Below are 25,633 nucleotides of genomic sequence, written 5' to 3'. Positions count from 1 at the left end.
CGATACAAAGAGCCAGCTCCACCTAAAAACTCCTCCTGATCTCTGCAGAGTTTAATTGTTTTCTTTAGCATACACACACAGAGCAAATTAAAATAAAAGAGGCAGTGTGCAGGGTGGAAGCACCATTACACGGTATTAAAATGTCAGAGATTTAAGCTCTATGTTGGTTTAGTCATGAGTTACCAACAACCACTGATGGCAGACATAAAGCTTCCCTTAAATTATTAAGCATAAAACAGAAGACTGTAATATTTTGCTAAACCAAAGTACAGACACAGACAAAGATGTCATTTCAATATTTGAAACCAGCAAGTTTAATTTAAAATAAGAGCAAACCAATAAGCTCAGAAAATAGCAATGTGTGAGAGGAAAATTACACTGCTAGAGAAAAAAGTGGAAGGACTTAAGAAATTTATAAAAGTAATCTCCAAGTGGAAATTAGAAATCAACCCCTAGAAACAGAATAACACAAAAGAAATATTACTGTCCACTTTCTAAATCAATATAACACTGCTACACGACAGAATTACCATGGTAACTCAAGTAAAAAGAATAAAGCAATTCTTATTATTTCAAAATAAAATCACAGCCTGAAGCCCAGCTTTTATTACAACTGCTGATAGATCGCTGGCTTGTATTTATCTGAAATATTGCTTTTCAATCAGCTATTTTATGAATGTACAAATTTCACTGAGCAGCCCACTTAGACTGAATGCTTAAAAACCCCCCAAAAGACTAGTCAATGAATCGATTATACATATGCATACATTTTTTTAAAGGGAGCCTTATTACATCTTTTTTTCTTTTTTTATGCTATCCGAATTAAAGAGAGAGAAGAGATGAATGCGAGTAAGTTAAAACCTTGTTTAGTCTGACCCCTCTAAATTCCAAGTTAGATTCCCTGGAAGAAAACAGCAATAAGAAGGAACAAAGAGGAATAACAGCCTACCCTAAATACTGCACCCCCTGCACAAGGACAGGGAATGCGTGTGCATCGGGGGTGTGCGCAAACAGGCGCAGAAGAGACACATCTGTTCCCTCCTGATCAAAGAGAAAGAGAAAACATTGTCTAAGTACAAAGTTGCTCAAGGACGTTTTGACTTGCCCTGCTGGGTACTTCAGACATTTCAAGCATTGTTTGTACAGCTTGGAAAGTGCATCAAGCACAGGATACTTGTCTGCATTGAAGCTGCGCTAAAGGCAGAGCTCAGTCAAGCTCCCCCACGCCTCCACTGCTGGTGCCACCTTTTAAACACATTAATGCAAGGGGAAAACCAGCAGGTTACCTTCTGCTCCCTCCCGCCGGACGTTCAAAAGAGCATCGATCAGGAACTGAAAGCAACAGTCCTCTTAAAAATAGCAGTGCTCCGCCTCTGCCCCTGCCCTTCCAGTTCCTCCTTCCCCTGGCCACAGCAAACAGCCTTGAACCAGCTGGATACCCAGACAATCAGTAGATAACAGGGCTGAGCTCTGCAGGACCTTAGAGCAATCTCATGGAGTACCAGCAGATCAGCTGGCTAAGAAGTTAAGGCATCATCTACCAAAACAGCATTGCCAAATAAGCATCTGTAGACTGTCAGGATGTTTTATGGTACAGTCTTACCTTCTGTTGCACACATGAAATGGCAGAGGAGAACACAACTGACACAATCATAGCAAGAATCACAGGGGAATGTGACTATGCTCATAATTATGGCAAGAAGATAGACTAGCAAAAGTCTTTCCTCAAAAAAATGTGCAATTCCTTGGACTAAACCTCAGGGGCATACATTAGAATGAACAAAAAAGCAAAAAGCCTATTGAGAGGGGATCAACGCAGCTGCCCTAAAACAGTCAGAACACTCCGAGAACATCTGTTGCAGTAGTGCTCCATTCCTTTACATGAGAGCCACAAGTTATTTCCCTCTTCTTCAGTGGAGCTCTGACCTCCAAACACAGCATGGGGGAGCAGGCAAGGTGGGACCCACTATGCCACAAGACACAGCAGTGCGGATCTCACCCTCCTCTTTGGCTGGGCAGGGCAGCAAGGGCTGCACAGAGAGAAAGCAGACCAAAACAAATCTGGAACAACTTGAATAGATACCTGCTCACCCCTCAGGGATGTGAGGCACATTCCCTCAGAAACCCAGGCCCTAGTTTTAGGGAATGCTAACTTAGGGTGTACAAACTCATTAATACTGGCAAAATGCCTTGAGGATTAAAAGCAGCAGCAATATGCCAAGTATCATAGCTAGAAGTAAAGGCAAATGCTGCTACAAGAGCAATAAACCACCTGCCAGCTGTCTTTTATATAAAGATATTTCAGTGTTCTTAGAGCTGCTTAACTTCCCATCTTGCTCCAAGTCCAAAGGAACTTTGTGGGTTGTTAGTTTTGCCACGTAGGAGTGACATTGCTCATTGTTTTTCAAATAGATTTAGTAGCTGTGATCACAGTCAGCTCAATCTAGAAGTATGCACTTTTAGTGTAATGTGGTCCTTTGCTGTCTACTGCAAATGGGTTTTAAAAGCAATGGTGGAAACAATGTGTGCTTAATCTGAATGCGGACTGCAGATAGGTCACACACTCAACTATCCTGTTTTATGCAGTATCTGGTTGTATTTTAAAACAGTCTTTCTAGAGACTTGAAGCCAGCAGAGGTCACAAACAAGCATACGCAGATTAGAAAATGGAAGGAGCTGGGGGGGAGCGAAGGGAAACCTTGTCTGACAAATTGAAATAGGACACTCTAAATTGCACTTTGTATTTCTTTAAAATAAAAAAAAATGGCTAAAGTAGTAAGCTTCAGAGAAACAGTAAGTGCAGGGGTGGTTAAAGAGTTTTTATTCAAATAAAATCTTGCCCCAGGAGATAGAAGTAGAATCTTGAAATATGGAGATAGGATTTTACATGTGCTAAAAGCATCAATGTGACACTTTTTGGGAAAAAAGGGGGAAAAATACCTTCGTTGTTATAAATGACAAAATAACAACTAAATGTTTGCTTTGATCCCAGCGCATAAAGGGTGAAGCTTTTAGGCAAGGAGCGGCAGGTGATCTCAGCTCTTCTGCAAGTCCTAATGCTCCTAAAAGCCACTCTTCCAGTTTCTGTAATTGGGCATCAGTAGTTAATGTAGTATTGACTGCATTACATGCTCCTGTGCATCCTCTCACTAATGCCAATTGCATCACCTTGTACATTTACCATATTGCTTAGCCAATAGCTGTTAAAAGCAATCCAAATCATGAATCATATAGGAAACTTTTAGCAAGACACGACATCCAAAGGAGACAATTTACAGTTGAGTTAATCTGGGTACATTAGCGAGACATGGATTCAGGAAGACAGACCAATTTATGTTACTTTAGTTTTACCCTTTATTGCTTTGTATAGGCAAATGAATGGAAGGGCATGGAGTAAAAACAGATATAGAGGAGTCCTTTTCAAAACAGATCTCCATTCTGTGCAGACAGGTCAAAGGGTTTGAGACTGATGCTTGTTTGGGCTTTCATAACCATAACAGGCTACTTACAGAAATCATTTTCCACAAAGGAGTATAAAGATAAATATATAATGGATTCTGAATAATGTTCAGTACCCACCCCCACTGCAAGTACATTAGGAATAAACCAGGTTGTTCAACATTATCTAAGGCTTGGCCTATCCACAAGACACCTGACATCAAGAGTGCCAGGAACAGGCTTCAAACAAGGTCCCAGACAGGTCTGCTCATGAGCTTTTTCAGGTGGGAGCCCACGGCAAGAGGTTTTCTGCCAAAAACACCAATGCTGACTAGCTCAACCAGCAAGCACACTGGCTCAAGCCAGTCATTTACCCATACATCTCTACCATGTCACTTGTCAATATACAGAAAGTTCAACCTTCCCCTGCCTACTTGATTCAAAGGCACTGCATTGTTTTGAAACGTATAGCAACCTCTCTGGAACGGAAGAAAATGACAGAAGAATTAAAGAGGTACTGGTTAACCCACATCAGCTGCAAGGTAGAGCCAACCAGCAAACAAATTACTAGCAAGTTCTCTCTGAAAAAGTACATTTTACAGAACAATTTCACACTGGATGCTTGACCAAAAGATGCATAACAAATTGACATCACACCTTTCTGCTTTTCTGATCAAGCTCAGTAGCACCAGGAAAATAGAGGAGATGAGGAAAAAAGGACAGCTAGGAACTGTGCTATTGCCTCATTTCTTAAGGGCAGCGAGTAATTTGCAATACTTTTGGAGGAGAAAGAAAAAAATTAGGGGAAGCAATGGCTTATCAGACAAAAACTTTACAACAGAAGAAAATTGAACTATATCCTTAAATACAGGATTCCAAGATACTGGAAACTCTGGTGTTCTAAGCCTGGTTAAAAGAAAAAAAGGAAAAAAAATAAGAAAAAAAGAAAATCGTGATTCCTTTGAAAAGCTTCCAGAAGTCCCTTCGAAAGAGTTGCACATGCAGGGAAAATGCCAAAACAAAACATTTTCACTAGCTGATCAATTTAAACAGCTGTGGTAAAGCTGCAGCCACTGGCACCATCATTAACAATTTAAAGCATGGCTGCTTTTGTCTTCCTTCCCAGTTACATTCTCATTATGCCTTTTTATTTATTAGAAACACAGTCCTCTGGAATACATTTCTATATCTGAGATCCATAGTAAACCAAGTAGGAACATCCCTGGCTTCTACTCAAATGGATGTTTGCATTGGCGAGAGGGTTAATTGTTTAATTCTGGTCCAAGTTCTCTGCAGTTCAGTCATGAATATGCAACAATCATCCACTTTTTCTTGAAGAGAAACTAGAACTGTTGAAATCAATAGTTTAAAAATAAGGCAAATAATACTTTCACTGCTCAAATCACCCTTTCACAGTTTGATTAGCATGCAAGGAACTCCGAACACTGGTATAAAGAATTCAGAAATGTTCAATGAAATTAAAAAAGCCCTCTAAATTTGGAAAACAGCATCCACAATCTGCTTTGATGCGCAATATACGAAGAAACGAGTTTGCAAGAACGTTCACTGGAGAACTGAGCATCTGTTTGCACAGATAGCACCCAACATTGAGCTTGAAAACTTCAGCTCGGGAGGCATCCTGTTGGAGGACACAGAAAACACACATACACTGAGAATTAAATAACAGTGGCTACGCTGAATTGTTCTCAGACCATCTATAGGTTTAATTATGCTAATCTAATAGTGAGCAACTTTCATTTTAACTCACCCTTCCCTCCACCCCCAAGTCTTCAGTGAATAGGAGCTACATTCACTGAATAAATCATTCCCTGGCAACAGTTATGCACATTATTGAAGTTGGGGGCAGTGATTTTTATACGGTTTAAAACAATGTCTATGTATTCTAAATGACGACAGTTCTGTCCAATTTTTAAAAGATATAGACCCATTAGAGTTTTATAGTTCAGCATTCAGCATCATCTGCAGTGCCTTTTTCATTCTTACGCCGCAACACTTAATGCTTGATACCATTATTCTGATTTTGAATTGATTTCAAGTAAAATAACTTATTTGCCATAAACTTTCATATTCTTCACCTAAGTAAGACTCCTCACAGATGCAATCAGTCATAATGTTAAAAGAACAGTTTGCCTTTAGCAGAAATGTAATAGTTCATGCTAATGACAGCAAAACAAAACTTTGAGCAGCAAGCACATTTCCAAATGCAGTAAAACCATCTCTACACATACAGCCTAAAAACCTTAAGAAAGCCTCCAAATGAAATCAATTAATCCTCCAACCATGATAAATTTCTTAACCATTTAAGAAACCTATTTCAGACTCTGCTGTGACCCTTTATCACCAGACTTAATGGATTACTTTATTAATAATGCACTGCTCTTAAAAGGAATTTTTCTGAAGATTCTACCATAAGAGAGCATTTTTGGAATGGCTATGACAAACAGGCTGACATGTTCACATTGTATCTATTAAAGATAATAAAATTTAACACTAACTCCAAAGAAGACAAATGATGTTCCGCTGCCAGGGTATCAAGCATACTTTCTACTGTATTAAACCAAAATTAGAGCAAACTAATTTCCAGGAACCAGCTTCTTCTTTTGCCACATTAACTAAGCTGAAAAGTGTTCTTACAGTGTTTTAATACTTGTTATGTCAATGAGACAACTATCATGTGTCACCAGTATCTGGGAATGAAAAACAATGACATCTTATACAGATACCTACTCAGATCCTTCAGCTGTTGAGTCTGACCAAACACTAAGAACTATTATGACTGTGTGGCAGGAATACTCCCATACAAAATAGCTTGCTCCTATTAGGCCTGCTAACTCCTTTCACTCACATACTTCCCATAGGATGAGATTTCATTAAATAGAGATCTAGCTTATCAGTGCTCCAACTACATTACTTTTTATTTCTTGAAAAGGTTTAGGCAATTAGTTTACTATCTCATGGTTTTCTCATGCCATTTGTATTTGCCATTTCCAGGGGCACGGGCACCTCTAGGAAGACTACCTCTAGCTTTACTTTTTAGTCATTTCTGGTGAAACCAAAGTCTCGTGGTTTATTTTGCTGCCAAATGTGCTCGGGTCTTACTCAGATTCTTGCTTTTACAACCTTCCATCTCCTCTTCATAAATATATTCATCCATTGTTGTACATTTGAGTCACAAAAGGACACTGGCTCATGAACTAAAGCCAGACCAAACCTCTGAAATTACAGCAAGACTATGTGTATTAAGATGAAGTCCTCAAAAAATCAACAGTAACCCAGCTAAATAGGCAAATACAGGATCTGTGGTGACCTGAATCAAACATTCTTTGAGGTGTCCCTGCCCATGGCAGGGGGGTTGGAACTAGATGATCTTAAGGTCCTTTCCAACCCTAACTATTCTATGATTCTATGATTCTATGTGCAGTGGTTCATTTTACATGGAAAATAAAACAGTGATGGAACATGGAGAAGGTCCAAGATAGAGGAATACAAAAAGCAGAAAAAACGAAGGAAAAAAAAAAGGCAAATTCAGGAATATTAGGCAACAACAACAAAAAAATGAAGTCCACATCATGTGAGGAAAATTCCACCCTGCCATTTCACCTCCTTTCTCTTTGTGTGATTCCTCAATAGGTATACCCAAGAGAGGTATGTTATAAAGAAAACACAAGTTACCAGCAGCTCATAGCAAGGCTCTTCTTCCTGTAAGGCACTATATATATTAGGCCTGTGTACAACCTGTATGTGCCTTACTTTTGTGTGTAAAATTTTTTATCAATGGAAAGGATCATCAGGACCTATCTTGCTGGAGGTAGATCTCTCTCCCTATCCATCTACCTGTCCATAGGTACTTCCATATGGCAGCTGGCATACTCATTAGTGAAGCCAATCCACAGCTCTGCTGTCCTGGCTAGGGCCCTGTGGTACCATTCCTGTAACTGCCATTATACAGTCAATTTCACTGCTTTTCTAATTCCAAATGCTGCTTTCCTTCTGTGCAGGGTAAGATGTGCTCTTACAAAACAGGGAACCCAACTGCTGCTCCTAATCCAGTTTCAAATTACCTAATATTCATTGCCCTAAATACCTCCCATCAACCTAAGACCCACTCTCCAACCCCAATGCACACAACCACAGACTATCTCTATTCTTCTTTTCATTTTTAAATGAACTATGTAAATGTTTTAAAATAAAACCCATGGTTCATATACAGGTACAGGTTTAATGGAATCCTCTGATATATTATTTACTTGGCTTACTCTTGAGATCTCTTTAATCAGAATTCTGCTTGAAAGCACAAAGGATCTGTGATTTGGGGTGCTACTGCCTATGCAAACATCGGGACAAACACACAGCTGATCAGTGTTCTTACAAGTGCACACACACACACACACAGTAATTTGGTTGAAGGATACTATGTCTAGTTAACACAGTACAAGTTAGCTAAAAGGAAACTTTCACCCCACACACGCATAACAAAGAGCTGTGATTTCTATTAGTGCATTTCATACCATACATGCTGATTACCAGGCTGTGCTTCATTGTTAGCAGAGATTACAGCTGGGATAAGCTGCAGCTTTTTGCTAATTGCTATTATGATGACTGAATTTTTGTTTTGTGTCAAGCATTATTCACACATTATACTCCAAAATTTGATCCCTCCATGATGCATTATTGATTCCATGCAGGCAATCATACTGCCGGCAATGTGAAGAATTAATTTGGGCTATTCTACTTGATTTGCATTGCTCTATCATAGCAGAACATAGTTCTATAAGAAAACACAAATTGAAAAGGAAGATTTAAATGTTCCTTAAAAAAGATAAGTCCTAAAGAGGAGAAAAAAAACCCAAAAAGCCCCCAAACCCAGCACAACACATGTGGTCCAGAAAGAAATCAGGTCAGTCAGCCAAATTCATCTTAGAGGAAGGTTACGAGAGTAGCCTTTTACCTCTAATAAAGTAAACTAGCTGCTTCAACTTCTATTGCCAAAGAAAACAACTGAACACCTTTGAGAGCGACACTGCTTCAAAGCCTTTGAAACCCTGTTAGCTTCATTTGTTTTCCCAGCTTAAGCAATACTCAACCACTTAGCGTGTCTTTTATCCACAGTCCAGTCAACTCCAAGGCTGATCCAGAAGATGCGTAACAGATGCTTCATGTCTCTTTTTTTTAAGTTCTACTGTGTTAACAAAGAAACTTATGATAAAATCTCAACAAAAATAAAGCCCAGGAATTATCTATCTTTTTTTCCTTGAATAAGATTATTTCACAGTTTTAGGATGCCAACTAATTCAAAAGGGCAAGACAACTTATACATGGCCACTGACGCCACATTGCATCAACTCCTAGTCAGAACTGGATCAAGCCTGCATACAAGAGGACACTGATGCCTTTCTGTTTGGTCTCATATTTTAAAGGTGTGAAATCTTTGTGAAAAGTCCATTCACATTTTTTCATTCTGCCAAATGCTTCTCATTAGAATGAAACGAATCCTCAGAATCCATCCCAGAATCTAGGTTCAAATTCTCCGCACATGAATACACCAGATTGGTAGTTTTAGAAATCAAACTTATAATGAGCTAAACACGTCAAAATGTTAGATGCAGAATACTGGGTAGTACTCCTCCATCACCCTTTTTTGGAAGGCGAGAAGGGGAGAAAAAGAAAAGAAACTTCAGTAGAAAACCTCTGGTTAAAAGTGAGCATCCACCCACTATTTTCAATAGTGAAGCTTTCTTTCCTAATTATTCTTCAGTACAGTCTTAATTCAGTTTTAAAATACCAGAAGACATAAATGGGTTGGGGCACAAAAAAATCATATTGCTCCAACCTGTTAGCACAGGGCGGCTTTCAGTGCTATTCATAATACAAGATTAGCACCAGTCTGACACAGGAACTTCGAATTACAAGTTATTTGTCTCATAAATATTTTAAAAAGCAATACATATATTCAAGTAAAATCAATGCTACTGCAAAATGCTCAGCTTCCAGTTTCTCCAAGCTCTTTGGCTCCCCGTGAAAAGGTACATCTTGTATACAGTCTTGCAAATACTCGGTAATTTCTGCTACTTCCAAATGACAACTGCCTATGACTTCATGCAGAAAGAGATTTCAGGAAGAAAAAAAAGACAAAGAAAAAAAGAAATGTTAAAGATCAGAGAATCTAGAAACATGCCCATTATACTGCACGCTTCATCCATGTATACAGGTGAAATAAAACAATGGGAAAATAGCTACAAATGTGCATTAAAAGTTAAGATATGGTTCCCTTTTTCAATGCAAAAAGTGCCGCCAAGTTGAAGGTCCTTGGCAAGAGGCTGTGCTGTCAATGGAAGTCCATCTGGGTGGCTACAGGAGCATTCTGCACTGCCTCAGTTTTAGTCTTTGCTTTCAGTGCACAAGCTATGAGGGAAGACCTATGCCAAAAGCAGCCTAAGAAAACCTTATTAAAAAGTTGTGATTAAACTTACCACATTTGTCCTAGAAACTACTGGTGACCGCGCAGTTAAGCTGTGTGCCCTGGTAGGCAATGTGCAAAAGAAGGCATCAGGTCATTCAAATTACTAACTAACCAACTCTATCATTCTTTACATCAGTTCGTACTCCTTAGTCATCTTTGATAAGAAATAGGCAGCTTTAAAAAAATAAGTATATGCAAAGTCCTAAATTAAGTCAAGCTCTCCTTCAGCTTCATTCCTTAAATTACCTCCCAAATGAACCTCCACTTCCTCCATTTATAGAAGGGAGTAAATTCTTAAAATAAGCCAATGCCTTTTTGCCAGAGCAGCTTATTAGCTTATTGTCATTATGTTTATAGCTATGAAGAAAAGCTGTGAAAAACAGATATTAAAGGCACACGTTAAAGATACCCAAATGAGATGCAATGGAAAGGAAGGAAATTGTCAAAATTAGATTTACAATAAAAGCCATTAAAATAAACAGGGTAAAATGGATGTATGTAGTAACTTGTAAAAAGCAAAATCTAAATAAATATTTAAAAATACAAACAAAACCCAAGCAAACAACAACCAAAAAAAACCTAACAAACCAGAAAACAACCCAAAATCAAGTTGTTTCTGCTGTCCTTCAGCAGAAAGAGCCTGGAATAAACCCTTCTTGACTGGTTCTATCATGCCAGAGAAGACATTAAAGAAAAAGAGCAAGCATGCTTTTACCAACACAAGAGAAAAATATCAGGAGCTGAAAGCAGAGCACGCTGATATGCACAGTGTGCATCTGTTTCAAAACTATTTATTTCCACATTAGCAGCGCACAGAAGACACCGAGCACAGGTTTATACAATCTCAGCCCACCTACCGTCCTCCTTGTCCAGCACCATCATCTCTGCAATCAAGAAAAGTCCGGGGACAGATGCTTCTTCTCCAGCAGCCTCCGCTCAGGGGAGAAGAGAACAAGTCTCTGGGAACACAAATGAGCTATGGTACAGCTGATCGTCCTTTAGCAGCAAGTGAGCTCTAATTACCCAGTTGTCCAGCTTTTAACCTAGATTGCACTCAGTTAGAATTACACTCAGAAATAAAGCACTTTGCAGATACAAATGCAGTCTCACCTACTTTTGTGCCTCAGAATTGCAAGGAACTAAAACTGCAATTTAGAGAGAAGGGGGATCAGAGCTGTTTCTTTGGTTCTCACCTTCTAAATGGCTCAATTTACACAGTATAATCTATTTTAGCGTAATTGCATTTGATAGCTCATAACCCTGGCTGTTGCAACTACACAGCTTTCAACCTTATAAAGTGTTTTTCCCGTTGGATTTAAGCTGAATCTAAATCTAAAATGATATTCAGAGAGGGTGCAATACCTAAGCCCGACTACTGCTGCCTCCGTCTTTCAATTTGCGAGCTTTGCACACTTGCTATTGAATAAACGAACGTATTTCCCAGGGACCCCTCTCCTCTCATTCTCCCGTCAGGGTTTTCTGGCAAGCAGCAGCCTTCCCAGCTCGGCAGCACCACCTGCAGCCCGGAGTGGCCGCCCGCACCCGGACCGGGACCCGGACCCGGACCCGCATCCGCAACTGCACCCGCAGGTAGCGCCGGGCCCCGCACTCAGCTCCTAGGGACAGAGCAGCAGCGGCGTGGGGAGAGCCCCAGAGCGGAGCCTCGCAGCCTGCTTCTGAAACAAGCCCTGCTCCCTCTCCCTTTATAAATGCCTCCATCCAGAGCGTTTATTCCAGATTTGCTATCGTAAGAACGAGGATTTTTGTTAGAAACCAGCCAGTAGCTTCTGGCAGGTCAGAGACTCAAAACCCCCTGCAGCTGATGCCGGCTACTTTATGCTGCCTTACACCAGCCCTGCTACTCAGAGCTACCGTTCACACCTCTGTTGTGACCTAAAACTTGATACTAATTTTCTGTACAAATATTTTTGGTTTGTTTTCACACCTAAATATTAGTTTCAGGGAATGCTCTAGAGACTATAGCTCCACTTTCACTAGGTTGATGCTAAAATGAATTTATCAAATGCAGAACAGACCCTTACAGGTTTGTTCACTTTTCAGAAATGCCATCGATTCCCATATGTAAATTGGCAAGTTTGGGGCCCACATCTTTTATCCTTCTTCCTGCAATTCACAACCCTTATTCAGACATGTCATCTGTTGTCTCCGAAGGACGGCGGGATCAGGCGCTTCGCTACCAAGATCAACAGCACCATTTCACTCATCTCTGTCTTTTAATCCCAGAAAACATTTCCTTCCTGCTTTAATGATACTTCTTCCTTCCCTTTACAACTGATACAATGGTACTCTAAAAAGCATGATAACGGGCTCAAGTTATATATCCTTAATACCTATTTTTAATTAGATTCCTTATCCGCAGCTGAAGTGGTTTTTCCTTCCCCTTTCATTCCGAATACTTAATCCTAACAGTCCTTGAGCATATTTGATGTTAGATGTATCATTTTACATTGAACCGTTTTCATCTAGTACTTCCAACAACTCCTGTTTCCTAGTGATACTAGTTCTCAAGTGTTGAATACCTATTTTAGCAAAAGAGTGCAACCACCATAAATAAGCATTTTCTTTTAAGAAGTATCACAAGCTAAGAAGGAAGAGGACTTTATCCTAAAGACTAAAGTCTAATAGTTAAATGCATCAGTGCAAAAAAAATAACAGAAATACAGGTTTTTCTAAATTGAAAGTATTTTTATACTTCTAATATACTACTGGCCTCCATTAGAAAATGTTCCATCTTTCTGATTGCATACTTTTCAACCCTATTACCCTCAAAAAGGACAAACTTACCCCAAAATATGTGGTACATTTGAACTAACGCTACCCAGTAACTGCAAGAAAGGCAGGTTTTTGATAAAAATGAAGTTGGACATTGCCTGTTGCAGCTGACTTCCATAGCAGAGCAAACTAGCAGACATAACGTGCTTGTAAAAATATATGAAGTACCAGATCAATGTGCGTTTTATTCCTTTACTTCATCATGTCAGAGAGGCTGGATTACTCCCCTTGCAAACGGGTATTTTGAAACACTTTATCTGCTTACTTATTCCATATACCAACAATAAAAAGAGTTTTCTAACCCCCAACACATTTGTACAGCAATTAAAGTCAATTAACACAATTAACACAATCTGTTGGAATTAATCATGGTACCTGATGTCAGTTTACTTTTTTAAGCAGAAATCTGATCTTTGCAATCAAAACATTTATGTATTTGACAAATATCTTAACTGTCGTTATCTTGAAACTTATAAATGCGCTGCACGGTGCGTAGGTTGGCTTGCCCACAGCAAACTCAGCAGTGATACATGCAGTGGAATTGACTAACATGCAAGCCTTGAAGTTTTTTGGTCTCAACCTTTCTCTTCCTTACCCCCATCTCTCAGCTCCTAAAGCATTTTTTAGGAAAATATTTGCCAAAGCTCCACTGTTAAATGGTATTTTCTAATATCAAATCACGTTGCATCAGTCAAGCTATATCATGTCACTTCAAGCATACGAAATGATTTTACCTCCCTGCCATAACTTGACGTGATGCTGCAACACATCAAGTCAAAAACATTATTATTGTTGCTATTTTTGAGTCTGCCCCTTCATCCTCAGTGATACCTGTAGAAATCACAGAAAAGTATTATCGCATCTGTACTGCCCTCGGCACCACGGAGCATGCTTGCCAAGGAAGCTTTTCACTCGCAAAGCTGTATCAGACTTCATGGATGATACTGGTGTCACACTAGGGGTAGCATGCACCCCCAAGGCACCGGCACAGCCCCAGCCTGGAGCCAGAAGAGTGGGCAGCTCCCTCTGAGGCCATAGCCATGATCTGGCTTGCCAAGTAGCCTTCAGGGATGCAAAATCAAGGAGCACATTGCAACCTCTACCTACCAGGCAGCAAGTGTCCTCCTTGTGATGCAGCAGGGCTACTGGCCAGGGGGAGATCTGTCTGAAATCCTGCCTTCTCCATGCAGTAATAGCTATGAATACCCCCACTGCTGCCTGAGACATCAAAAGAAGAAAAATCTTCAAACCCCAACCGCTGCATGGCAAAGCTTCTCGAAGTCAAGGGGAGAACTGGTTATTAGCCGCAATGCCAGGACTTTCAGAAGGTCGAAAACAGACCACTCTCAGCGAGGGGTGAAAAAAATCCTAAAACGACAGCCATTTATGGGAGTAAAACAGACCCAATTTTATTAACAGGCTCATTCAAGCTTGATTTCAAAAGGAATTGGTTTAGTTAGTGAAAGTTTCCATTTTTGTCTATTTGTAACCTGTGCAGGTCCAGCATCCCCTTTTAACATTCACAGATGAGCAGGCAAGTGGCACCCATTTGAATCAGGCATACAAAGGTAAAATAACCTCTTCATAAAAAGTTTCTCCTCTCAATTGCACCTCCTGTCCACAATTTCCCCAACACACTTTTACAAGTGAGCATAATTTCTCATCAAGCACAACTATTCCATCAACAGCAGAAGAGATTCCCAGGCATTACTGCAGTTTGTTCCTGTGATATCCACATCCCTCTCATCAGGGGTTTGTTTCCTACTTTACTCCTTTTTAAGTGCACCCCTCACTAATTTCCTTTTTACCTCTACCATCATCACCATCGTTCCCTTTTATACAACCACTCATGAGATCTCCTGGAAGGAGGCTATTGGGAGCTGTCTGAGTAATCAGTGGTTCTAGTTTCATTTCCTTACACCACCATCATGCAGGCCCCGAGCTCCTTGTGTTTAACGAGTATGTCTGTGATACCTAAAAGAACACAAACACCCCTATTAGGAAGCCCTCCTCAGATCTCAGGTTTTCCTCTTGGCTTACCTGTGCCTCTCACTTCTGTGACGGAGGCAGCGTCCTGCTGTTAGCTTGTCAATCAGATTGAAACGGATACAGGTTGGCAGGCACCCTCTGACAGAGTCACTGAGATTAAGACATCACCCAGTTATTGTTACTACTAAAGGGCATTAATGGAGATGTTAAAAGCTCTTCCTCCCTCTTTGTCCAGCAGGCAAGCAAAATTCAGGGGACCCTTACAACACAGGTCACCCCCGAAAATGAGGTCAGAGAGAAACACAAGCCTTATTCTGCATACCAGTAAGACATTACCCTCACTGAGATTTTCTGTTACTACTTAAGCCTTTTACCTTTGCACACAGGAGGTGAGGGATGAGGAGAGTGTTTCTACTGTTATGTCTTGCTGACCAGTCAGGTAAGTTTATTCCCTCTTCTCCAGCACACGGGCTTTCGACTGGAGCATTACAAACCCCATTAATAACACTACATCGGTTTACTTCAGAGGGCTTCAAGAAACTGGAGGAAAGACAAGACGCCGGGAGACGGAATCTCGGCCCAGAGGCATGTGACGAGCTTGCAGTGAGCTCCCTCCCCACGCACCTCTCTGGGGCAGTAAGCATTTAACCTTCTAGTTGGCAGCGCTGTGGCCCCCTCCCACACTGCTGGATCGCACAAGCGAGCCTTGATTTCTCTTCGTGCCCCATCTGACTCGGCAGGGTCGTGGCAGGTGGACTCTCACCTTTCTGAAGCAGAAACTCCAGATCAAAAGAGAAGGGGAGGGTGGAGGGGAAAGAGGCTGAGAAATAGGGAAAATAAAACCCCAGGCAAGGAAAGCATCTCCCCCTCTCCTCTTTAACCTGGTATCCACTTTTCCCAGTTAAAGCTCCCCACCAGTCCGGCACAGAGACATCTTATGGCAATTTACGCAATCACGCAAGGCAGCACCGACTGCAACGGGAGTGCGCGGCGGCATTTCGGCACGGCACGGCCTCGGATGCCACCGAAGTTGGCCCGGCGGCGACACCCGCTAAGGCTACTGGAGCTGATGTCGGGCCCGGTGACGGGGCTGCCGGCGTCAGGCACTGCCCCGCTGGCCGCCGCAAGCAGCCGCCGCTGCCGCCCGTGTCCCCAGCGCGGTCACCGCCGCACCGAGCCTGCCAGGCACGCCCGGGCTCAGGGGCTCCGCACCACCCGGCCTTGAAACGCGGCCCTCGAGGGGGCGACCCCCGGGCAGTGAAGCGGCACCGTCCCGACAGCGCCCGCCGGGCCCCAGCACCCTTTTGTGAGGCAGCACACGGGTGAGCGGCGGGGCGGTGCGGGACAGGCCGGGCAGCAGAGCCTTGCTCGGGCATCCCCTGCTCGGGGCAGCTCCCTCCGTCCTTCCCTCCCCGCTCGCCGCCTCCCTTGCCCAGGGCCCCCGTGCGGAACCGGCCGCACTCCCGCGCTCCCACCTACCGTCCTCCTTGTCCAGCACCATTGTCCCGGGCGCCGAGGGCGGCCGCCGCCGCTCCGGCTCCTTGGGGCGCTCCCCCTCCAGCCGCCGCCGTGCGGCTCCGGGGGAGGCGAGGCTCCGGGGGAGGCGAGGCTCCGCGCTGAGCCGGGCCGGGGAGCGGGGCGCTGCCGAGGCCGAGGGCAGCAGTGCGGCCGCCCCGGCGCTGCCCCGGGACGCGAGTTCGGAGCGGGGCTGCGGCCGGTTACGAGCGGAGAGCTGGAGCGGGGCTGGTGCAGCAGCCGGCCCCCCCCCGGCCCCGCCGCTGCAGCTCGGGGGCCAGTTTAGTTAGTAAAAAAGCAGGAGGAAGGTGGGGGGGGAGAGGAACAATACCGAGGGCTGGCTCCCCTGCTCCGTCCTTTCCCAACCTGCGCTGTCAAAAATTGTCTTAATGTAATCGCGTGTGATCGCTCACAACCTCTCCCCCCTTCGCTGTTGCTACTGCAAGAGCTTTCCAGGCTTCTAAAGTGCTTTTCTCTTGATTTCACTCTAAATCTAAAATTATATTCAAAGGAAGGGGGGTGGGAGGGAGGAAAGATGTGAACCTATCACTGAAAGCAAAAGCACTTGCCGCCTGCCTCGCTCACTCGCTCTCTCTCTCAATTTATGTGCTTTGCACTCTCTCCTGCTGCTGAATAAATGCACACATTTCCCAGGGACCCTCAGATTCCCCTGTTAATTAAATCAATTCATTATGCTCAGATCTGATTAGCAGCCCCTTCCCCCCCTCTTTGAATCAATTATTCAATACACAAACATAATTGCCTGTGCCAGAGGTGTCTAAGTATTAGCTTATTTAACTCCAAGGACACTAATTACCCCTAGGGCAAGGGAACTTTTCTCATTAATTTTGACAAAACACAAAAGCACAGTTAAAGTGTGTGTGTATATACGTGTGTGAGAGAGAAAATGGGGGAGCGTATAGCTGAGGAAGGGAGCATTACTCTAACACACGTGTTACTGTATAAATAAACTCAATTTTCTTCCTACCTTTGCTTCAGATTATTCCCGCATCTCCCCATCACTAAACCTGCCCCAGCTGCACCCCTTTTTTCCTTAAGTAAAGCACAGATGGGCATTGCAGGGGTGACAGTTCTGGAGTGAAAGTGCTTGCAACCAAATCCAGAAAGGAAAAAGTATGTAGGACTGAACGGGAGCGAAGCAGAATCTGAAAACAGTTTTGTTTACCAAAGCAGAAAACTCCCTCAGACAGTCTCCTGTACTTTAAAAACCTGTGAAGGAAGCGGCCCTCTGAAGCAGCAAGTAAGATGATACATGATCTACTGTGTACAGGGAACAGTTCTGAATTGTTTGCCATTTGAATTAATGTCAGTGCCCACTATTAATGTACTTGCTTCCTACATTTACCATAATGGGCTTGATTTCCATTAGCTGAAGCTGGAATGCTAAAAAGAGCCTAGGCAAGACTGATGCAAACCGAGATCGACCATCACTATAGTATCTGAGATGCATGACTTCTGGCTTGTGTGTTACCCAAATTTTACCTCTGTGTGAACCTCCTTTAAATAGAAAAAGGGTAAGAAAAAAGAAGAAGTAATTGATTCCCCCAAATTAGGTTTTTACTTTCTAAAGACCTTTATTGTTCATGTCCTCAATGTGCATGGAGTATTGAAGATTTTCTTTTTGTTTCCTTAGGCAATGCATGAGCTGATCCATTAATCCATTTGGCTTTATATATCAGGAAACTAATATTAGCTCAGCTCATGTATTAGCTTTTATTTAGGTCTCCCCCATGTAGCCTTTTTTCGGACTTTTGTTCAGGCCTCTTCCCCTTGAGGGGAGACAAATAATTTTTGATAGATTTCAGGGGAGAAAATGCTGCAGATCATCTCATGGGAACTGTTCCCTCCTCATTTCCCGATCTTCACCTTCACCCATGTCCAGACAACCGTGATCCAACTTGCTTGTTTGGCGACAATACCCACAATAAAGCACACCTTGTCACATCACTTAAAGTCAAGGGGGAGGAAAAACCCCACAAACCTCCTTTGCTCCTTCAGCAGCACCCTATAGCTAAGCTTGCTTGGCAACAAACTTACTGGGCTATGTTCATTCTTTGCAAGCATAAATATGACAGGGAACATAAAATTGCGTTTCATTAGTGCAGTATGGTTTCCTGTGAGTACCCGCATATAAGGATAAAATGCCTTTAGCTTTGTTACACACAAACCCTGTTAATTCTCTGATGTTTTATTCCTGCTGCATGGCACATACTGCACCCACAGGAACTTGGTCCATCTAACTCAATGAATCTTTTTTTGGTTTTGCCTTTTTTTTTCCCCTGAAAGAACACAGCAGTACTTGAAAAATACTGACCCTTGAGAACATCATGCATCGACTCATTTGTGAGAGTGCTTTTGGTCCTTGAGCCCATTCCTTTTCTCACTGTGGCCATGGAGACTTTTGGGTGCAAACAGTATCTCAGGACCTTAGTATACAACTCTTGAGCCTTAATTCTGCTGCCTTAATTGAGCCCCCCTTAATCCTGCAGGGATGATGTAGTTTCATCTCAACACAGACTCACCAAGTAGCAGGTGTTTCTCTCCATGCAAAGTCACTGTTGGGATGCCAAGAGTAGATGAGGAAGAAACTGAGGAAACAGATGTTGACTTTGGTATTGTTCTTAAGAAGTGATGCTCACACTTATGCTGACAGAGATATGATCACTGGAGATGAAAAAGAAAGAGATGGAGGGTAAAAGGCAAGAGAATAATTTGCACGTGTGCATGCATGTGAGGGAGAGTCACACAGGGGAGAAAATAAGTACAAGCCCCAAAATATTTCACTCCCAAACACACATCCTGCAGTTTGAACACTCTGCTCTAGTCCTACAGTTACAGTGGTAGGGATTTTTAGTTTTACAGCTTTAATAAGATGAAGGGATGAACCCCCATGTAAAGGTCCCCACTTTAAGTAAATGACTTTTTTACAGTGTGGTGAAGCATTGTTCTGCATGGTTTTCAATTATATCTGCTCAGAGAGTAATGTCAGAGAAGTGAGCAAGTTTCAGTAATTTTTGAGCCTCCTTCACCCAGTAGATTAGAAATCTCATACAAAGGATTTTACCACACTTATATTTTAGTACCTTGGCACTCAAGAGGAACAGCTAGATCATTCCTTCAAAAAGCGCCTACGTAGGTAGTGGGCACCATAATGAGTGACTGGGAAAACTTGACACAGATCGGTGGCAGAACTGGGAATAAGCCTCAGTTCCCTGACCTTCCGTTCTCTGGAACAAAGTGCTAAAGCAGGAGCTTAAAGGAGGACCAGACAACACGGTCACTGAGGTGCCAGTTTATCATTAATGTGTGCTGTTATTCATTCAGTTATGGTACCTTACACTCACCCTGTCAAGGCAGTTCTGAGAAGTCATCATGCTCAATACTGCAGGAACTACAGATAAAAGAGAACAGCTATGCTCTGCCCAGGAAAGCTTCTGATCTCATACTAATTCCTGATATTCCTCATGCAAGAGGGAAGAGGCACACAGGAATAAAAACACCTAAGTGCTGCCGTAAGGGCTAGGGCTCAGGCCTCTGGGTCTGACTTGAGGTGCTTGTTCACTAGCTCTTCTTAGTTTTCTTTTGCTAGCCTTGTGCACAAGCACTAGAAAATGAAGTTTCTTAAGAATAATATGCCATTCTTATTAAATTGCAAAGGAAGTCAGCAATATACTTAAGTCAAGCCTTTAGCAGACCCGTGAGGTTTCATATTATCCTATGCTTGAATGAGGCAGATGACTGGAGCAAAAACCAGCTAATGACATAAAAGCATTTTTCTACTTTCAGTCTCTCTTAATTAAGGAGTTGGTTAATGTTTCAGTGCTGGGAATTATGAAGCTTCATCAGGGAGGTTAATATGTTTTTTATTTTATCTTTCAGCTGACAGGAGAAAAAGAAATCCAAACAAAAAAGAGAAGGTGATTAAGTCATGTGCCAGTCCGAATCCCACAGCGAAGGCAGTATCAGGCCATAGCAAAGACCACTGCTGCACATGGTCGATTTAGCAGCTATTTTCAGAGTCAGATTTCTGAGCAGATGAGACTTTTGCCTGCCAATTTAGACACCTGGGTTTTATTTCTTGAATTCACACAAATAACCAAGACAGTTTGCACAGCTCTATACTAGATTAGCTACAAAAGATCTCCATGTTATTAACCATGTCACAATCACTTGCACATACCTTGCTAGTGTCAGAAGAGAGTGACCATGGGCCTGATCTTGTGCCACAATTCAGCAGTCCTGTAAAGGAGGAAAATCACAAGTGCTGTAAAAAGTTATGTTCACACAGAACATGGGCTGCAGTTCAAAAAACCACTTTAATACATACCTGAGATCTACAGACCTCAATTATTTCTAAACTCTGGATTGATATACTTAACTTCTCTGCCTGTACATTCTAAGAATAAATCACTCAATTCTACTACTGCGTTTTGCATGAAATGAATGTTAAATATTTTCATAAATACAGCTGTTGTTTCTTTTTTTTAAAGAAAATAGTGTGTTAAAAACACAGCATTTCTTTTAATAGAATAGAAATGGCAAAGCTTCAAAAATAATACCTCTAGAGAGTGAGTCCTTTTCCACCTTGATATAAGGCTGGCACTTTAAGCCATTAGGCTTTACAATCTGTAATGACCTTTTAGAGAAATTTACAGCAGATAAGTTAGTTATTCAGAAGTTTTGCTTCTGCTTTCCATAGTACAAAGTTAGAAAGAATTCTTTTATTATTATTATTATTATTTATACAAGTATTTAGACCTAAATTCTTGGTCTGCTTCTTGTTTCATAAGAAGTTTAATGGGCAGACTCTGCCCACTAGAACAGCTCAGCTGGCATGAGAAAGGTCTTGTGAGTAAGTATAAACTACTGGAGGATCAGGTTGGATTTGACACACTGCAGATCCATCAGCATCTTCCAGTACCAATACAGCTGGGGAGAAGGGCAGATCTAAGGCAGAGGAACCTACGTCCCTCCAGGGAAAGTGTACATCTTTTCTAGTAGAAGCCTCCTTTCTACTTCTCAAAACTTTCCCAGGATCAAGTGAGATGTGTTCTTCCACTTGTATGGTCAATATTTCTCAACAGTGATGTAAAATTTCAATTCATACTGAAGCCAAGCAAAAGCTCAGGAATGCACCTCTAGCCCTGACTCTCTGAGCAGGTCAACACATGGACTGTGAGTCCACCACCTCTTCACACAGCAGTATCCATGCAGAGTTCCCAGAGTCCTTTCAAGTAGGTGGAAAAGAATCCTCACTCCACCACCTCCACCACCCTCCAAAACCCCTCAAACCCACCCTAAACTTTATTAGTTATGACTTTTCTGTACATCATTCTCCAAAGTTCATTGCTACTGCAATGTTTTCCTACAGGTTGTCCTGCCTATTATTCCGTACCTTTGTCCGTGCAGTAGGTACGCCTGAAAAACAAATCTGGCATCCAGACATCTGCTTCAGTTGTTTTATGGAGGAATGCAGTGAGACAGTGCCTGGTTCTGGAGTGACACATGGAGCTCTCGGGCTTGTTGCCACATCCACTGTTACGATCAGAGTTTATTGCTCCCAGCCTGATGTCAAGCAGAGACTAATCAAATGTGAGATGGGTGAACAGAGGCAGAGTCATGGAGCTGGCTGTTCATAATCTGTTACTGTTGATCTTCCTTATACTGCAGCAGCACACAGGGGTCCCAACCATGGAACTAGACCACAGCATATTGTCCAAAAATCTCAGTGCCTTTCTTCAACATGATGCTTTCTTCACTGTCTTGCTGCTGAAGAGACCAGGCAGAATTAATAAAGAATAGCCTGAGGTGGAAATACATGAATTGAAAAGATAAATTGAAATATCAGGCTCATATTGCTTCGTGATGACAATATCCTAGGATGCTGCCAGTGTTACCCATGTTTTGTGGCTCTCCCTGACTCTGCTTGGAATGGGTGACATTTGCCAGGTCTTCAAAGCATCATTCTAACAACATATCATCTAAAAATGTTGATTCTGTAGGAAAATGGCGACTGACACAATAGCAGTAGGTGCACAAAAAAGATAATGTCACGGCTGCTGAACACACAGTGGAGGAATTCCAACTACTCCCACGTCACACATCCAGTGGGGGTCTGTTGCACTGGACTATCTTTTGCGCATGATTTCATCAGCATGCCGTTCAGTCTGAATCTAATGGTGATAATCTTCTTCCATTAATCTGTGAGAGGAGAGAACGCATCCACAAACCAGAAATTAATATTTTACATTTTTTAAATAAATCCGTGCTGTGAAATTACAAGGTTTCTTTCCAAATCCAAAGACAGAAACAAGTTCAATAAAGATGAAAGTCACTGAAGATCTGATAAAAGCAGGAAGGTGGAGGCTCTAATGAAGGCATACACTACAGTGCACATCTTGCCAACATTTCTTAATGAATAATATGTGCACTCAGATGAGAATAATATTGATTGAGGTCTGCAGGGAAAATTCTCTAGGAAAAATTTTTATTCTAGGAGCAGAGTTCTCTGTGGAAGATTTTGATCTTTTCCTGCTGCAACCTTTCTCCTCCCCTCTCTTTGTGCTACCCAAAGCAACTGACAGCCAAAAAATGAAAAGCCTGCCCTGCATCTAATGTATCTATCAGATCCAGAAAGAAATGTATATACTGTTACTAAGAATGGCTGCACCATTCTCCTTAGCTGGTAGGGGACACAGCAGTGTGTAATTAGGGCTGGATTACTTTACTCAGAACTGGAACAGGGAGCAGATGTCATGCATTAATATTGGCATTTGATTTCACACACTTTCTCTACCATGTTTGCAAAACAATTTGCCTTCCTGTCTTGGATCTTGTTTTGCCTTTACCCTCAGGTTGCTGTAATGCAAGCAAAAAGCCACCAATGACAATATGAAAGTACATGTAGAAGGACAGGCCCATAAAGAGTGAGTAGAGTTTATGATTTAATTCCTAACATAAAATATCAAGTTATTTTTTGATTGTGTTGATTAGATTAATATGGCCAGTATGTTTTACTAGATGCCAGCTCAGACAAGAGGTCATGCCATTGTTAAGTCAAGCCAACAGTAAAGAAAGATACAACTTATTCCACGCTAATGTTATCAGACACTATCTGCAGTACAAGGGATGCATCTGTCTTCCCAAACATAGTCAAGATTTTCTTCACCTGTTTTTCCACACAGAGGACTTCAGTTTTGATTTTGCTCCAGTTCAATGTTTCATACACAGAAACCTTCCAGATGACCCACAACAAAGTTTCATGCTGTTAAAAATATTTTCCCCAATTCTGAACTGCAGCCAGCTTGCATTTGATAGCAGCTTTATGGCTGCAGCTGGGTTCTGGAGGTTTCTTAGGAGTAAAAGATGATCTGCTTTAATTTAGGAGCATCCAGAGGCTAATTACAATGGCCTATACTACAGCAGTACAGAATAATCATAATATACCAGGCAGCAGGGAGCCCAGCAGAGTGATAGTGACAAACTCTAGCTTCATATATATGGGTACAACCCAAAGAGGATAACAACTGGAACTCTGCTGCAGTGGTATGTTTGGTTTCACCATTTGCTCAACTTGGTGATGGAAGATCCATATCAGACCCAAATCAGTAACACCAGCAACAAACTTGTAACATACCTATACACTCATTTGTAGGTGGCAACACCTGTTAGCATCATGCAGGGCATTACCTACACAGACGCTTTGGGAAGAGCACCCAACTCCTCTATCCAGACCTACGTAAACCCACCTCGACTGCCTTTATTCTTTTGTGATGCTATCCACTGAGGAAGGGTGTGCATGTGACAGTGTCATGGTTTGAGCATGTTTTGAGGGTGTTTTTGTTCAAGGTTTTTTCCAGGGTACCCTAACCTTAACCCTAACCCCTAAACAAGCTAAACGGTTAAAACCTCTTTGGTATGGAGGACGATGGCTGAAGTATAAATATGGGGAGGCCTGGCAAATTGACTATATCACACTCCCACCAACTCGCCGAGGCAAGCGCTATGTGCTTACCATGGTGGAAACAACCACAGGATGGCTGGAAAAAACCTTGAACAAAAACACCCTCAAAACATGCTCAAACCATGACAGACAGCTATAACAGAGCCACAGCAGAGAGACTGAAAGATTTTTGCCCTTGTCCATTCCCCATGAGAAATTACCCCTTTTTATGCCTACTCCCTGTGTGCAATGGTGGTGACCCCCCTAGTGGAGTTGTGTTAGATATCTTGAAAAAATGACAAATTACCTTAAAAAATTAGGAGAACATTACTGAAATCAGGTGGGCAGATTCACATTCTTGTGGTCCATCAGCAAATGACAGAAGTGTAAGACCTGCTGTCCTAAAACAAGTAAATAACTGGAGTGAAATGGTAGTGGTTGCCACAGTTCTCTTTAAGCAGGTGAGAAACTCAGTCTGAAGGCTGTAAAGATAGCTCCTGAAATGGTATCATTCTCTGAGTGAGAGCTAGAAAAGCTCTGCTCGCAGAGAGGTCAAGAAGTGAGAGCCCAGTGGATCATTTGTTGTGGTTTTAATGCTTCATGGCTCAGGGTCAGTCAGAAATCCCTATCCTAAGGTCACGGTTAGGGCAGTCTGGAAAACAATCTTGTTTCTGTTCTGTTACTGGCGAGGCCTTGCCCAGGCTCTGGTTTTTCTCTCTCTCACAGCAGATTATTTCAGCCCACTCCTCCTGCTCATCATGCTATGGGTAATTTCACCCTAGGCACTGACATTCAGCTTCTCCAGGATCACAGTCACCCAAAGGATCTTTCTTCCCTGTAGCAGTCCATAGCTTTGCAACCTGATGCAACAAATAGCCAACCAAATCTAACCCTGGGTAGCATTCAGGGGAGTAAAATTCCATACCATGCCTATTGATAAGCAAGCAGCAATATTAATTTTAGCTTCAATTTTAAATGGCATCAAGGAGACAGAATGAGGAGCATGGATAGCAGCAAAGTTGTCTGTTAACTAAATAAGCCCTTTTTCTACTGCACTAGATAGCCCCTTGCCACTGCAGCAGTGTGGCTACACTTCACACATGGCAGTGTGACATGCAGCAATAATCATCTGTTTCCTAACCTGCTTAAGAGATGGTTTGACTTAGAAGAAGCACAGTTTAGAGGGCCTGCTAATAACTACATCTGTTTTAAATAGACATACTTTAACTACGTCTTCCATACCAAAGAGTCATTGGAGTCAAGCGATCACTTTAAAAGGCAGAGATACAACTCCACAGTATTTTACAATGGATTTAATAGCTAAGCCTTAAAACAAAAAATACCACCATGCAAACACACAACTGAATCACAGGCATTTAATGAGCACCACTCACTGCTTAAATGTGAATTCACACTACAACAGTCTTGCAAATGATCTATAATACCCTGTATTG

At 42.1% G+C, this 25,633-nt stretch overlaps 1 protein-coding gene across 2 annotated transcripts in view; it reads right to left on the bottom strand.

Moving 5' to 3' along the window:
• Positions 1 to 16,210, bottom strand: part of LMO1 (LIM domain only 1) — a 62,499-nt gene extending 46,289 nt beyond the window's left edge. Inside the window, exon 1 of one of the 2 annotated variants that reach the window (XM_034062122.1) lies at positions 16,181 to 16,210. In XM_034062122.1, coding sequence (XP_033918013.1) covers positions 16,181 to 16,202 — 22 coding nt within the window. In that variant the 5' untranslated portion in view covers positions 16,203 to 16,210. Of the gene's footprint in view, positions 1 to 10,776; positions 11,337 to 16,180 lie in introns of those variants that run through there. The other variant, XM_005153258.1, reaches the window with a different exon arrangement.
• Between the last annotated feature and the right edge of the window lie 9,423 nt (positions 16,211 to 25,633).

This window comes from Melopsittacus undulatus, chromosome 4 (genome assembly GCF_012275295.1).
Source record: "Melopsittacus undulatus isolate bMelUnd1 chromosome 4, bMelUnd1.mat.Z, whole genome shotgun sequence".
NCBI lineage: Eukaryota > Metazoa > Chordata > Aves > Psittaciformes > Psittaculidae > Melopsittacus > Melopsittacus undulatus.
The sequence above is the reverse complement of the archived record's forward strand: the minus strand, read 5'-3'. Positions and strand labels throughout refer to the sequence as shown.